Source organism: Telmatherina bonti (assembly GCF_933228915.1).
Source record: "Telmatherina bonti genome assembly, chromosome: 1".
Lineage (NCBI taxonomy): Eukaryota > Metazoa > Chordata > Actinopteri > Atheriniformes > Telmatherinidae > Telmatherina > Telmatherina bonti.
The window spans coordinates 36,531,441-36,548,918 of record NC_136619.1 but is presented as its reverse complement, the minus strand read 5'-3'; the positions used below and the strand labels follow the sequence as shown (position 1 = coordinate 36,548,918).

At 36.4% G+C, this 17,478-nt stretch overlaps 1 protein-coding gene across 1 annotated transcript in view; it reads right to left on the bottom strand.

The window, feature by feature from the left end:
• Positions 1-17,478, bottom strand: part of kcnq1.1 (potassium voltage-gated channel, KQT-like subfamily, member 1.1) — a gene marked incomplete at both ends in the record, with an annotated part of 56,240 nt that overhangs the window by 9,744 nt on the left and 29,018 nt on the right. The window contains 6 exons of the mRNA XM_079244788.1: positions 1,953-2,009; positions 4,599-4,737; positions 6,951-7,067; positions 7,245-7,340; positions 8,673-8,783; positions 10,558-10,698. Coding sequence (XP_079100914.1) covers positions 1,953-2,009; positions 4,599-4,737; positions 6,951-7,067; positions 7,245-7,340; positions 8,673-8,783; positions 10,558-10,698 — 661 coding nt within the window. The remainder of the gene's footprint in view (positions 1-1,952; positions 2,010-4,598; positions 4,738-6,950; positions 7,068-7,244; positions 7,341-8,672; positions 8,784-10,557; positions 10,699-17,478) is intronic.

The following is a 17,478-nucleotide window of genomic DNA, read 5'->3' as shown; positions in this document are numbered from 1 at the left end:
TATACATCTGTAGGTTGTTTGTTTTTCTGTCTTGTTTTTGGTTGTTTTTTTTAAAGATTTTTTTTTCCCCCTTTCTGTTTATCTCTTTCACTTTTCCTATGAGGTGTTTTCTCTTCTTTCTCCGTCAGTCTTTATTCTGTCCTCTCCAGAAATCTCCAAAAAACAACTGGTAGCTCTGTCTTCTTCTATATGCCGTTTAATGTTTCACTTACACCAAACTGTACTCTACCACCTATCAAACAAAGCCAGAAAGGTAGTTTTAAAGCTCAGAGGGTTTGTTGTTTCTTCATTCACCTTAGTATGAATGGTGGCACAAATAATGGCGGCTGCCATTAATGTCTTATTCAAATAGAATAAAGACATAACGTTTATTTTGGTAAAGGGGATAGACACAAATAAAAACCCTTTTCTGTCATCGACCTTTGGTGTTGCGACATGTTACACCTTTAAACTTGGTCATAAGTGACGATTGGGTCTAAACATTTCTTTATCCATTCACTGCTTTATGCAATGGAACATCTTTTCCCTGCAATGCCATTGTTGTCTTCAGTAACCAGAACAGAGTCACCTCTTTTTTACACTGTAGAAAAAGAGAAAGTTATGCCTCACTACTTGGAATTTATCCCCATGCTGAAATCTCTTTCTTTACGAAAAGAAATGAAAGCAGCACAAATGTCTGCTACAAAAAGCCTTATATAATCTGTCACCACATTTTGTGATTGAAATACTCAGCATTTTGCAATTACATGCACACAGTGTTCCAATGGATAACATTTTGGGGCAGAAATGTATAACAATTTTTATAACTTTGGTTCTCTTATAATAATATTTGTGCTGTGCCTTCAGTCTTCTTGGCCCTTTGCCATGTTGCACAACCATATTACTGCAGTAGCCCAGAAGGGACAAATCACAGTCTCTTTCTAAAGCAGGGCTTCTGCTTTATTTGCATTTTCCACAGCCATCACAGTTCGAGGGTATGCTGGAGTATTCATTTGGTTGTAATGTGCAGTTTGCTTCCTGAAAATGGTACTACAGCCTGCAACCAAAACCTTAAATCAAACAGGGGATTTTCTTTAAAAGATTTTCTCAAAATAGTTGAAGCACACATAACTGTTTTGCAGCTTTCATTATTATAATTTCTTAAAAAGTAAATTGGTTTAATGGTTTAAGGGAGAAGGAGAAAAAAAAAGCAGTGAGTAGTGAAGATATTTTTTCCAACAGATTATTTTGCTTATATTTACTGAGGGTGCCAATATTTCTGGAGGGCACAGCAACCCTACTGTGAGCGAAGCAGCTCTTTTTTCTCTTTGATGAAAGGAAGCTCTAACATATATCACAATAATTGGTCACGTGTGGGTGTCAGTTTTGTGGGAAAGAAACCCCCAACCTGAAAAAAATAAATAAATAAATAAATAAAAAAAAAATCATTGTTTAAAATGAAGCTCATAACAAAGCTAGAAGCTGCACAGGAACACATATATTATACAAACCAGAACAAAACCAGTTATAAAAGTGTAAAATAGCAAAAAATAAAAAATAAGCAAAAATAAAAAATAAGTGTAAAGTCATGGTGCTCTAAAGGGCTTGAAATGAAAAGGTCTTAATTGTTGCTGTTAATTTGGGAACATGTGACATGATATGTCCTGACAAGGAGATTGACAATTCTTAACTCCAGTGTACAGAAGACTGGTTGAACCTGTTTGGTGGGTTTGACTGAGAGTCTATCACATGCACAGGCTCGAAAATGCTTCTGACAAACAGGCAAGGAAAACTGTAGGTTTATATTATGAATTAACTGAACATACCAACTCTTAGCCCTCTGCTCAAGGCTGTACTTGTGACATTAAAGCTCTTTAAACTGTATATGAAACTATAGCTGTGCTTTGTGATGTAGCTTTTTGCCTCAAGACTGACAATGCAACATAAAAACACTCATCGATACATAAAGTTACCTGACGGTGCAGAGTTGAACTGAAGGGAAGCCAGAGATGTCCACGACTGCTGCCGATCTGAAGCACACGTATGAAGAACAAGACCATGACTAGGTATGTTTAAAAGGACAAATAGATGGATAAATACACTATTTGGAATGCATTTCCATTTTCATTAGACATATAATTAAAAAAAAAAAAAACAGGTGATGGTTAAAATGGTGACTGTGCTCATGCGGAGGACATGTGCAGAAAGTGAACACTAACAGCAGCTCACCGCATCCTCCCGGTGCCTGGACTCCTGCTCAAACAGGTGCAAAGACAAAACACCATGAGAGGAAATAAAAATAGAGAAATACAAAAAAGACACAAGCAAAGACACAGGCAGTTAAATTGGATGACAGAAGCAGAACAAGATAGCAGTCTAGCCAGCCTAGATAGATAGCAGTCTAAGAAAATCTTGCAGACAGCTACAACAGCAGCATTTACAGCTTTGCTTATATGTCAGATAAAAGATGGTTATTGGTTGAATTGGATCTGGAATCCAATAATCTGTTGCTTAAAAACCAGTCGGGGAATATGTTGACAATCAATCCAATCTGAAAAACAGAAAAAAAAAAAAAACCCAAAAAAAACAGCAAACAGATTGAAAAAAAAAATGGAAGAAAATCCATTATGTGATCTGACAGCTGGAAGCAACTGAGCACATCACTGTGTACATCCAGTCAATACAAACACACACGTGATGCGGCAATTTAGTAAAATGTATCAAAGTGAAAAGCTGCATGCTGTAGATGTAGCATCAATTCAGCTTCAAAATCAAAGACAGTGATTCACAGTGAACATGAAGTGAGAGGACATGCATATAAATCTGTACAACTGGGACAATTAAATTCTGCTGTTGTACAGGGAACTGAGTGCAAAGCAAAACCATTTGCACAGTTACATGTTGGTGGCAGAGCTTCAGTCACTCATCTAAGCAGCTTTTCATGTTAGCAGCTAGTGCAAAAAGAAAAAAGAAAAGAGGTTTTATAACTGCACACTACAAAGAGCACCATCCAATTAGATGTTACATGTTATGGATGTGCTAAAAGTCTCCATATTTCTCTGCTTTTGAAACAGACTGTCCTCCACTGTCTCTCCTTTTCTTCCTGTGAACAGAATACCTGTTAATGTCCTGTTTCCACTGTACTACCATACTAATAATATGAAAGGGACAAAGAGTGGAACATAATAATAATAATAACAATGCTAATAACAATGCTAATGCTAATAATAATAATAGTAATGCTAATGCTAATAATAATAATAGTAATGCTAATGCTAATAATAATGCTAATGATAATGCTAATAATAATAATAATAATAATAATAATAATAATAATAATAATAATAATAATAATAATAATAAATGTCTTTCTCACTGGGGCATTGAAAGAATAGAGAGATGAACAATAAAAAAAAAAACATTAATACTGTCACTTATTATTAATATTTGGCACAATATTAATAGAAAGGATATGAACGACTTGGCCTAAACACAGCAGTCACTCTGCATTATGCAAAATGGTAACTCATTTGATTTTTAATACGACAACTTCAGGTCAGTTCCTAAGTGCTTACAGTGTCCTTGAATGTAGAGGTGATGCGACCCTGCTGTAAGCATGTTTTTGCTAGTTTGGAAAAAAAAAAAAAGCAATAAAATAAAACTTTTGCAATCATTTGATTTTGTTTTTAATTTTATTGTTCCCCCAACTTTTTGGGAAATGGGACTGTCCTACTTAAAGAAAGCAGGAAGAGATGACTGTGTATTCATGCTATGGTCGGCTCATCCATTCTCTCCAGCCACTTCATCCTACTTGTCATGATGGGAAACTGCAGAGCAGTGCAAAGAAGCCAAACTACCAGTACAACACACAGCCAACAGACACAGAGAACCATGTTTACTTCTTACCTAAAACTTAGATACATTAAACTAACATGTGTGTCTCTGGTGTGCGTATTAAATACAAGAACTAAAGCTACTCTGGTATAAAATCATACAAGTGAACTTTAATCTCTTCAAACTATCCAGTTAATCTATCCAGTTGAGATGTCTCAGCCAGGATCACAGTGATGTTCCTACCAGCAGACAGGCTGACATTAAAAAAAAAGATCTAATTAAACTTTTCTGCACATTTTAACTAACTCAAAATGACCCAAAAAGGGGATGAGCAGTGCATAAAACACACGCTACCTTAAATTACAGTAGAAGAATAAAACATTAATCTTTGTTGAGAAGCTTTGTTGAGTCCCTGCTGATTCACATCATCACTGCAGCAGCACTGGATGTAAGGTGGACTTTTAGACATTCAAACTAATCAATGCAACCTCACGTTTCATTACTGCAGAGTAATATTCTATCTTTAATATTTGGACTTTTTCCTCGAAACCTCATGTGGTTACAACCCTTCATTTGCAGTTCAAACCAGCTCTCCTGTTATCTGATCTTCTTGAGCAAAATGAGTGTAACCCTGTCCACTTCTTCAGATGCATATTCATTTGTTAAAGAACCATTCAGACCTGCTCATATTGATGCTATCTACACATTAATAAACTGATTAACGCCCTTTGTCCTCACCCACTGCTTTAGATAAGAGAGCAGAAGTGTCTGTCATATTTTAATACCTGTGCCGAGTGTGCTGTAAACATCTGAGCTCTGCTCCCTCCCGCTGTCAAATGCAGAGTCACAGGTGATGCTGGGAACTGTGGGAGAAGTCGGACCGTTGTCCTTGTCAGTGCTCTTCAACTTTTTCCTTATCTTCACCTGCACGACAAACACAAACATATCAGCTTGTGTGACATTAGAGTGACATAGCAGAGAAACACAGTCAACCCCGTGTCATAGAATATTGTGCTTTTGTCATCTTAGCCTTGCTAAACTGACATTTTTTTTATCTGTGCGACACAACACTCTGCAGTGACAACATCTGAAAGTGGCTGAGGTATTTCAGCATGCAGACGTGCAGTGCATGTGCTTAGTAGCATCAAAAATGTTGGCAAAATTAAGTTAATGATGCTCAGTGTCAAAACACAGCTTTAAAGTTGTCACTCATACAGTTTCCGACTTTTCTGCTGGTGAGTGCTCGAGCATTCAGAGATGATTATTATCTTGAGTCAAGAGAAAACCTGCCACAGTTTCAGATCAATTGTATGGCCATTTTATATAGCTCACTTATAAACTGAGGGTCCAGATGTTTGCAGGAGTTCACACGGTACATAAACAATCTACAATGGCCAAAAAAAACCCCCCAAAAAACTATTACCTTGTTTCTACAAAGTTTTGCAATCAAAACATTTATTTCCATCCAGAACTGCCTTATTTTTAAGATCTTGATTTGATGGTGGAAGAGTCCCACCAACCCAAAGCCTTTTCCAGCACATCCCAAAGATTCCCAATTGGGGTCTGGATTCTTGCAGCTAATCCGAGTGTGAAATGATGTCTCATGCTGCTTGAGGCTCTTTCACTTGAGCCCGATAAATCCTGACATTGTCATCTTGGATATGGTCGTGTCATTAGGGAGGAAAAATGTCAGTGATTAAATAACCTCCTCATTCAGGTAGTCATGTGACGGCAGTCTGGGGCACATAATGCTGATCAACCTAGACCTGACCAAGCAGACAAACCCCACATCATAGCAGGTGTGTACAGTAAGTACTACGCATGATGGCTGCATCGCGTACACTGATGTACCCATCACCCTGAAACGGTAAATCTGAACTAATCGGACCACATGACCTTTTATTACTCCAGATGCAAATCGTTAGGCTTCCAGCAAATTGAAGTCATTATTAATAATATTATATAATTATTTATTATTGTGATCCTCACAGGCAGGTGGTTTTTTGTAGGTTACATAGCTGTTTAGTCCTAATCACTTGGGTTCCTTTCATATTTTCTGTGTTAATGCCCTTTTTCTATGAAACATAACTCAGAGTTCTAAGATGATTTGTTTTCACCAAACGTTTAAGTGGATGTGGATCCAGATCAGTAAAAAATTTTCTCACCACATTTTTTCTTCTACGATGGTGGTTTCCAACTATTTTACCACTTTTTAATAGTTTGTTGGAAAGGTCTTAACCTGATTTTATTATTTTCTGCAGTTTCCTTAGATGTTCTCTTTCCATGATGCAAATAATTTCACCTTCGGAAACAGATTAGCAACTTTGCCATGACCACATGTGTCTTCGTACATGATTTTTAAGAAATTGAGACGTTACTATGCAATGTTTAGTATTAAACATCTTATTGCCATCTAGGAAATAATAATCCATGCAGTTTTTAACCAATGGGAGGCCCTTACCAGCCCTTACACTGACGTGTGATTTTTATTATTTTGGAAAGACAATGCATGGTCTAATTCCCAAATCTGATGCTACTGTTGTTTTGGCAGCATATTTTGTTATTTCTCTCTTTAAATGTTCAGTATTCCAAATGTTTCACACCAAAAGAAATCCCCTAATTTAGCAAAAGAATAATAAGGAAAATTCATAACATCCCAGTCATGAAAAGAATAATATGAAGTGATTTGACATTACTATAAGTTGTATTGTAGTCTCTGTAATCCTCATGGAAAAAGTCAGTAAAATAAGGTCTATCCTCATTTCTTCATGCAATTTCAAAAACACTTTTTATTCAGTGGCATGTAAAAAAAGTGACCAATATATTGATCTGTTACTTAAGATGCATAGACACAGGCAAAAATAGCAAAAACCTATTTAATTAAAACTGTCCATGTTATTATGAATAAATGATTGGAATGGCAGTAATTAGAACAAACAGAATACTTAAAAAGCCTCTAAGAGTTAAGCTATATAACTACACAACACTTCAAAGCTTTTTCCAAAGAAAAAAAATGTCTTCATGGATTTGGGGGTTAACAGTATGATTGCAGTCTCCCTTAAGAATACATTAGTTTTACCTTAGCACACATAATCCCTTAAAAGAGGTAAAGTAGAATCTATAAAATGATTACAAACCGATTTTTTGGGCTTTGGGCTGGACAGAGAGGAAGCAGGGATGTGGGATTTCTTTCTCAAAAACATCTTGAATGTGGCTGAATCAAAGTTCTCCACAGCAAAACATCTCCAAGCTGTCTGGAAAGGGGGCATGAAAATAGAAATATACTGGTTGGATAGGACATATTTCATGGCATGGCAGAGAAGAAAAGAAAGCTTGCATGAAAAGGCTGGTCTCAGAAAGAAGAGTGGGGCTCCGAGTCAGTTCAACCCCCTCGGCTTTATTGAAGCTCAGTTTGAGTATTTTTCAAATACCTGTATGAGGCAGGCAGCTGCAGGGATCTGCCTGTTGAAGTGTTTCTGTCTTTGCTTCTGCTGCACCTTGAGGGCGAAGCCTGAGCCTAAGATTCCCTGTGAACAAGAACCCAGCAGAGTTCTTCCTCATTTCCTCATTTAAAGCATGCACATCCAAAACAGAACATTATGGCTGCATGTGTTGTGTGATGCAAAAAAATTCCACTGTAATATTAAACTTTGTTTATGAAACGAAATGTTTGAATTAAATTCATGTTTGTTTATATCACTAACTTTCTCAAATCGTTACACCACTAATTGCAAAGATAGAAATTAGCAGTGGTTTTTTTTCTTTTCTTGCTGTTTTATCTCCATCTGGTGCATTTATCTAGATCACTGACATATTTATAATATCAATATAATCTATATCACTTGTGGATTTCACCTTTGATCATGATGATTGCAACAGATTTCGTTTCATGTTAATGGTCCAACTGCAGCTCACAGAGCTAAATCAAAGACTTTGAATCATGGATGGAGGCAGAGGAAGAAAGATAGACAACCATTCTGAAAGACAACCTGTCTGGGAAAACTGCACTAAGTGCTGTGCAGATAACTGAGGGGGAAAAGTTATTCTGGAGAGAGTGGGAATAACTAATGCCAAACTTGTAAAATTAAAATAAAATACAATCCCAGCTCTGAAACTTTTTTAATTTGAGGTTTTGCTGAACTTTTGTAAACTCTGTTAAAGATTTCTATAGAAAAAGTAAAAACTGCATGGGAGGTGTCTTGCAGAAACAAGCCACTTCATCTGATCTGCGATAACCTCTCCTGTATGACCATGCAGAGAGCTAAAGTGAAAATAAGCCATGCAACAGCAGATAAAAGCAAACTGAAATAACAAGAACGTGTTAGTCATGAAGCAACCAGGTTGAGATCCCTGCCTGGCAGCTTTTTATTTTTACCTACAGTCATGGAAAAATCTGAACCTGAAAATGTCAAAAAACAAGAACTATTATTTGGTTTCAGATTTCAGTTATTTTTTTAAAATTTATTTCTTACTTATTTTAACACTTTAATTCTTTTATCATCTTCTACTAATCCTAATGATTCTACTAGAGTGTCAGCAAAAAATGCACCATACTTTACAACTAAAACTGATTCTGATTGTTATTATTAGCTTTTAGTGTCTCACCTAATTATATTATCTCCCTCTCTCTTTCTCTTGCTCGCTCTCTCTCTCTCTCTCTCTCTCTCTCTCTCTCTCTCTCTCTCTCTCTCTCTCTCTCTCTCTATATATATATATATATATATATATATATATATATATATATATATATATATATTTATATATATATGTATATATATATATATATATCATATATATATATATATATATATATATATATATATATATGATCTGAGCTATAAACTTCAGTTTCTACTTACTGCAGGAAGGGCAAAGAAAGAGATGGCAAACACGGAGAAACAGGATGCAATGGTTTTTCCAATCCATGTTTGTGGCACCTTGTCTCCATAGCCAATTGTGGTCACTGTCACCTTGCAGACAGAAAAACACAAACAAACACAGTGAAATTCATATGTGGACAGATACTGTTTAAGGCACTTACATTCAAACTTACCCTAGCTTGACCTCATACTCTTAATGAGAGTGTCTGGGAACTTAACAGGTATTGCATCATGTGAATATCATGGTACCAAGAGCTGAAAATTACAGTTGAGATCCCAAAGTTAATGGTACATCTGTGGTTTGACTGAATTTCATGGCAATCAATTTAACAATTTAGTCCAGACTAGGAGTGAGTGATGCTTCCGAAAGGACTAATGCTTCTTTCTGTAAAAGCCATTAATTAATTAATGATCAATGAACAATAATCTACTTTGTCATTCATTTCCCATAGTCCCACTTCATTAGAGAATTTCCCAGGTAGCACAGTTAAAATATACGTAACAAGGAAAATCTATATTAACAAAATGAGTTACTTTTGTATTAAAATTCCGAGACTTTCTGACCACAAGTCACCTCTTTGTACTGGGAGTAAGAAAACCAGACTGTATGTGAGAGCAGATCCCCATCAGACATAAGCCAGAGCATGTAACATGGAAATATTGAACTGTATCAAATAAAAAGCAACATTTAATTTATATAAGAAACGTTGTTTACTCAGTTGGACTTGTACATTTTTTAATATCAGAGTCACTGAAGTTTTTAAGGAGCTGAAGTCCATCCAAAATTTTTTTCTTATTATTTTGCTGTGTGTATTAGCAGCCCATTGGATCTGCCCAAGGGCTTTCACACAACTCCTACAATAACAACAGAAGTGCAGATAAAACAGCCCATATTTGACCTCTCACTTTTTTTTTTTTTTTTTTTTTTTTCCTGCAGAATCAAGCTACGGTATTTACAAAATGTTCTGAATCAAATATTAGCTAAATTTTAGGATACTTCCAAGTAATTCCATGAATAATAAATTGTCTCAAATTAACTGCAAGAGTGCAGTAAGTCACTGAAAGAACGCATGTTTTGTGGTGAGCTTGCCCTAATTTATCATCCAAACAGCAGGTTAGAATATTCTCGAACTGCACGGCCTCTAAACGGGTAAACAACTTTTTGAACATTTAAAACAAACAGGATTTATTATCACTAAGTTTAGTGTTTTCTCAGGTTCATCGAATTAAGTTCACACTCTTCTGGGTACAGCTTTAACAAGAATAAGATGAATACCGATCTTTTAACTGGGGCCATAGGCACAAGAAGTAATGGGCAACTCCTGAGAGGATACCAAAAGTAAAAGATGAAATATAATACAAGCAACCAACCATCTTTCATTGTTGACCTTTATGTCACATCAGTACTGAAAGAGACTGATATGGTCTCTGTGAAGATAATGTGGAAGATGCTTTAGGAAATATGAGGGAGTAATGTAGACTTAGGCTTGAGGTGTGGGCTTAAAGGGATGTATTGATGCAAAAAGGGATCATAAAACAGTAAAGTCCTAATGTAAGGGATAATCTTCAATGAATAACACTTGCGGCCAAGTTTTGATCTGATAGACCGACACTGTAATGTGGGGGCATCATAAACACTCCTGCAGGTAAGCAGTAAACTCGAAAACGATGGAATGACTGACAGCTGAATAATCAGGTTATCTTCTGTATCCTAGCCGTAACATGATTAAAACCAGAAAGAACAAAACAAGAATCAGTAAGAAAAGTGATGGTATAATACGAAACGGAAATTTAGTCAGGCTTAAGTAAAGATAAAAGCAATCACACCTAAAAAGAGAGGCATAAAGCAAATGCATAGCCTTACCACACCCCACCACAAAGCGTCTGCAAAGTTTCTGAAGTTGGTGGAACCACTGTCGTCAACTGCATCTTTTTCTGCTAAGTAGACAAAGTACGATGAGAAGATCAGGCTCAGAAACCCAATGTAGAGGGTGGTGATCAGTTCCTGCAATACACAAACACATTACGTATAAGACATCACACACAAACACACACACACACACACACACACACACACACACACACAAGTCTGCAAAAACAAACCATTTCAGATCATGTCTGAGAAGCCATTTCCTCTTGCAGTTGAAACTAACTATGACAGTGACATGAGTGTGTAGCAGACAGCGCCTGACGTGTTTGTCAATAATATCATTTGTGAATGGGAATATTCATGTAAATGTGCTGCATAAATATTGAATACTAAAAACCCTTACTGAGTAGCAATCTGTTCTGCGTTGTGTTATTACCTCGCTAGTCGGTTTGTCTGTCCGTCTTTAAGCAAGACAACTAAAAAAATTACACATGGGTTTCCATGAAATTTTCAGGAAATGTCAGAAATGGAATAAAGATTAAGTGATTCAATTTTCTAGATTACCATTTGCAAGTTTAAAAAATGTTTAGTGAGGCTACAGAGGGCTTATTTTGTCATTTCTGCTTCTATTTAAACAGGTAATGCACTGAAAGTCTGGAATAAATAAATAAATAAATAAACAAGGTGACATTATGGAAGATGTTAAATGCACGAACGAGTAACTCACATTGTCACAATTACAGAAAGATATGATGTGAATTTCTTCAATAACTTCAAGAATATTTAATCCATTTGCTTTATCTTGGTGTTTACTTGATGTTTTCTGGATCAAGGATTCTAAATAAGATGTGATATATATCCTGATGATGGAAATAGATTGGGATATTAGCTTGAAGTATCCATAAGAGTTGGCATGTGGAGGGTAACTGGATAGGTTGCTGTTCTCAGGTGAGTAAACACATGGCTTGGCAGAAGTTTGTGCTCTGTGTGCTTTTAGTCTGTGAATGTGACATAAACAGAAAGCTGGGTGAGTCTTAAAACACATTACTGCTAACTATGTACACAACGAGCATACCCGAACATAAAAAAAGCTTTGCGGATTTGTGAAACTTGATTGCAATACTATTGACTTTGACTGTTTTCAACATCATTGTCAACAGTTGAACAGAGCAAAATACAACTATAAATGAACAATTTCTATGCCTTTTGTTGCTTTAGAATAATTTATTTGTCAGATGCTGTTCACCAACTATAGATTGTTTTCCTTTGTGGTCTAACTTTCCAGTTTCCTTACTTTTTGTTGTCACAGAAATAATATGTATGTATTTCTTTAAATGTCAATTACTATAAAAAAAATAAATAAAAGAAGTTGGTTTTGTTTTTGTGAACCATGAGTATTAATAATTTCAACTATTGCTGTGCAACCAGTTGCAATTTCTAACAATATGTCCATTAGAGTGCATGTAAAATTATTCTAAACGAGCACATCAACCACCCAAAAAATTAAAAGTTTGTTTGTAAGTAGGAGGGGTGATGGTGGAACAAGTGGCAGATGTTAATCAATAGACCCTAATCACTTGGGAGCCTCATGTGACAATCTTTAATAAAATTATTTTTGATTTGACCAATGAAGTCAGCTTCACACAGTGTAACTAATGGCATGAGCTTCCAGGCAGACTGGTAAAATAAAACCATTACATTTCTTCCAATCCAACACTGATGTCAGTTTCAGTCTCCATTTCAGGCTCAATCTTGAAGCCCCAAGTGCAGCACGCACAGTAAAAATTAGCATGTCCCTCTGGGTCTCATATTTACTACATTGCCAATTGGAGCTGGAGCCTGTAGATATCAGTGTATTCCCCAAAATAAGCTTTAAAACCACAAGCTTATGATTTGAAGCAGTTTGTGTGAGGGCTCAAATCGACAGAGACTCCAATTTACAGACAAGAAAGAACACGGATGAAAAGATACATTTTACCAGTCTGCCCACTTTCAGTATTGCTGTCTTCTTCAGGGCTCCCACAGCCCAATCAAAAAAGAAAAAAAAAAAAATACACCAGTTACCCGTACACCACAAATGGTTTTCCAAAGCAAACAGCAGAATAATCAAATAACTTTCGGCCGCAGCTGTCCTTAGAGTTATTTCTGAGTGGCATTTCATAAGGTGAATAAAGGTGACGATAGAACCAAATAGGCCTTTTAACACTGTAGCTACAGCACATATTTAGGAATTTTGTTCATGCACCAAATTTTAACTGATGTGGGCTGAAGAGACTTCTAGTGTATTTTCCAGAAGTGTTGCTAACATTGCAGTTTCAGGGGAGTAAGGTGTCAGCTCCAACAAGGCGAGGCAGTCATGGCACACAGGGAAAGGATAGTTTAAATGTGCACTAAAATTGATATCAGTAACTGTTACCATTGAGTTGTTTAATGAGATGACTGAGTCAAAGTTACTGTAAGCTACAGTAGGTACACTGTTTCTTTTTAACATTGAAATGTTTATGAAAAAACTTTCATCTGCCAGTTCAAACCACACAACAAATCCTAAATCATATTGATACAACTGTAGAATGCATAATGTTTTTTTTTTTTTTTAGAAAAAAACTGTACAATGACATAGTTATATCCTGCCAATAAAACAAAACTTAACAATCTTTATTGTTATTTGTTTTATAAGCAAAGTGCTTCAAATATGCATGTACTAAGCAATGCATAAGACAGAGTAATATAGCTCTGTTAGCAATTTTGCATTAGTTCACATTTGCTCCACTTAGCTGTGCAAACTGAAACAGCCACATTTTGTAAGAACAGAATAAGCTGAACTCCCCTTAGTGACACCACCTTGCCAGTTTTGTTTTATGCAAATAAAATGTGATAAAAAAAAATCTCACAACAGCTAGCTAGCTAGGTTCGCTACTATCGTGAACACGTCTGAACTCCGCTGGCCATTTCCCTTCATAACTGTCTTTAACGTTTGACATGACAACAGGCTGGTGGAAGATTTCCACAGCTCCCCACTATTATTATGCACTTTTTCACTTTTTGTTTTTACAAGCAATCAAAAGCAGATTAATAATTGCAGCACAAATGAAATATTGTCATTGTAAAGAAGAAGACAGCAGTAAAGTATTGCAGTGGCATGTTTTACAGACCCATTAGGAAGGACAAGGCTGCAGACAGGATGTTAAACCATGGTGGCACTGTCACAAACTCCAGTGGCACAGGAGGATATAATTCAGTTATAATATTGTAGCTGATGTTACTTGTCTAGATTGTATGTTTATAGTGCACTTTTGCCAGAGGAACTAAAAATGCAAGAAAAAGTACGTGTCATAATTTATGAGTCGATTGCATGTATTATTAAAGCTGGCTTCACTGGGATTTCATTCAGTGATGTAGAGCAAACTTTTTTTTCAAGAACATTAAAATGTTAGCTGTGCCTTCGAGGGCTGTTTAAATTATGTCACATCAGCTTAATGATGTGCAGAATAACTTCTCACATGTTGTAAAAGCAAGTTATATTCAGTGTATCACACACTCAATTAATTTCAATGCAGCAAACTCAAACACCCGTCAAAGTGAATGTGCTTCTTAAAGTTACTCGAAAGAATGGAAAGAAAGAACAAAACAAAAGATTTTTTCACCCTACCAAAAGCTACTCTCATCATATATATATATATATATATATATATATATATATATATATATATATATATATATATATATATATATATATATAATTGGAAACTGCTTGTAAAACAGGAATGTTGTGGTGTTGTATCCAACTCATGAAATACCTGGCTGAGCATCATTCCATGGTACACTGCTCTGTTCCTTCACCTGACAGCTTGCAAGCAGCCCACACACTCACACCTTTAGGAAATCCTATTATAAATCCTAACTCTTACAATCAGAGGATACTGACCAGCACGCGTACACTAAGCATACAGAAAAGTTTTCACAGATAATGTGACTAGCAGTAAGACTCAATTGCTCTCAAATTGGGGAGAACATCACTGTTCAAGTTTTGGCAAGTAGGACACAGGAAAGAGATGGGGTTCATTGTTGAGAATTTGGTACTGAACAAGTGAGGCTTATAAACTGGATAAATAATACAGTAGAATGAACCAACGATCTATCTATCTATACATACATACATACTGTATGTCATAGAACAGATACCTATTGCACAAAAGTAAGATCAGATATCCAGGATAAATACCTAATCTTGATTTATCAAATCTAAAACAATAGTGTCCACCCTTAATTGGGTGCACAAAGACCAGACACGGATTAATTAAGGCAGGTGAAACCGATCCTGTATCAGTGCACGCTCACTTCCACAATAGACCCTCACATTATATCACAGAATCACTTATCAGCTGTGGAATTGAAAGTGGCACACTTTTCTCTGTGGGAGCAGGAAATCTTCCTGAAAGCATATGAAGAAGTCAATGATCAAATAAAAAGCACACAAATGCTGCACAAATGCATGGCAAAGTATCACATATCCCTTGAATCCATGAGTAGTTCACAAATACACACTCGCTAATCTGTTGAAACATTATAATTATAATAATAGAAATTAACATCTCCAAAAACATAGCTTGATGATGGAGCAACTGAAATTTCCAGTGAAACTGGCTGCAGATATGAAATGATGTAAAAGTGTGTATGTGTAATATCTCTATTATTTGCAAAGGGTGATTCGGAAATCATTTCTCAGCATTAATACTCAAATGAACATGACTTTTTGATGTCGTCCATTTATAAACACTGTACATTACTCGTGTTGTGTTGTGTTTAATGGTCCACATCCTGTCTGCAACGCTGACTGGCTACTCAGCCATGTTGTGCCCAAGTGGTCTGACTCGGTCCAAGACTCCAGAGTCTCTAAGACTTCTAATAATCACATTTAACGTCAGGACTGTGTCAAGAATGTCACTCTATTTATGAGGTTGTCATGATGACATTTTGTATTCACAGGTGAATTCTTTGGTATATTGCTGGTGGGCAGAGGGCATATCTGCCAACCTTTTCTCCTTACACCCTTTGCAGACTCAGGAAGCACAGTAGACATATAATAATGCCTGTGTCAGGACAAGGGCACAGACAGAAATTACCTTTGGGACGCCACGGTGGCCTGTGCTATCCTCAACAATTTGGCCTGATGAGGACGGAGAGGACCCACAGTGTGCCACCCATGGACTGTCCCAGCACATGTGGACTGGGACAACACGATCATTTTCCCAAATGAAGACAGTGGTCATCTGGTTAAAGACCAACATGTCTTAGATATAGTTAATATGCATGCTTCACTGAAGTTAAATATTTTTATGACAGAGGAATTAGTGTAATTTTAAACTGATTTTATTACGATGGCTGTGTTGTATACTGTGTGTAAATGGGCCATCAGGGAGGCTTCTGCAACCATTAATATTTCTGTCAATATGTTGTGTATGGATCTGTCCTTGTTTTATTCCATGGTGCAGACATAAGGAATGTATAATGCACAGACCTTTGTGAGTGTATATTTTTTTCTTGTGTTGTATAAAATGCTTTGATTCTTTCTATCTTTGCAGAGAGCACTGAGCTCAAGGTTCAGTTGCTTTGATTTATCTTTATTCAATAAAGGAAGATCATGTAACTCTTTGATGTGTATTTATATGAAATGTGTATTTTATATGCAGTTTATACTGAAAGTCTTACATATCCACTGACTGCGAAATCATCTAATATTTGTGTAAAATGATTTTAAATAATGATCACAAGTGTTTAAACAATGCCGGGGGGTTTGGTTGAATGTGATAACAATGTGTAGCAGTCAGTAGAAGAAACATGAGTTTTCGTGTGTGATGACTGCTGATTGTATTAAGGGATGTAATTAAACACAGATCCTGAAACTTAACCCGGTCTGAAGGAGATTTTTTAGTAACATATATCATACACACTTTCCACTATGCCTCTTTAGTGAGGAGTTTGGCCAGGATGACCAAGATATCCCAGCTTAATCCTTTTTATTTGGTTTTGTGTAATAGGTGTACCTAAGAATGTGTTAAGTAGTTGTATACATAGGAAGAATAACAAATACTATGTGCTAGTAAAAAAAAACAACACATTGGTTACTCACAGCTTAGCACTTAGAGTGAAACCCAGACAACTGATTTATCTGTAAGAACTGCATTTAAGTAGCAGCAAACCAACTCATCACAGTGGCAGTAAAGCATTGCCTAAGATTTGCTCATGAAGTCTAATTGGTCCTGGATCTCATTGTGTCTGACTTTAATTGGACTCCTGCTTTACAGTGTGAAATAGCTCTCAAAGTGTCTACTACGTAACTGGAACTGTGTTTTTTATCACTCAATCTATCACAGGATTCACAGCTCAGAGGTTCAGATGAGTGGAGCTCTCCACATAAACTTATCCTCAAATTACTCTCTACAAATAATTCTGTCCGTCCTTCACTGCTGAGGAGCAGAATAAACTTAAAAAATACATGAGTCTTGGAGACAGCTTTTTTTATTCATTCAGGTAGATTTTTCTTTTGTAGCTACCCAGGGCTCAGGAGATGTGGTGCTACTGCTGTGACCTGGCAACTCATTCAAGCAATGCATGCTTCCCTTCTGCCAGTAGGAAGGCTAGGAACAACTGCAAATTGTCTTTAGGAGCTGCAGGCACTAGGATGCTACTCAAGTTGTATTCAGATGCTACGACACACAAAGGGTGCATACTGAAACTCCATTAGCTTGAACAACTCCAGCTGTTAACACAGAGGGGCTCCTGCACATGTACTGAAGAAGAGTCAGGTTTTTATCACAGTAAAGAAAAAGAACAAAAATAAAGCATATTAATATTACTGAAACTGTATACTAGGATTCCAGCTTAAAATGGTCACCTGATTGCTGCAGCACTGGT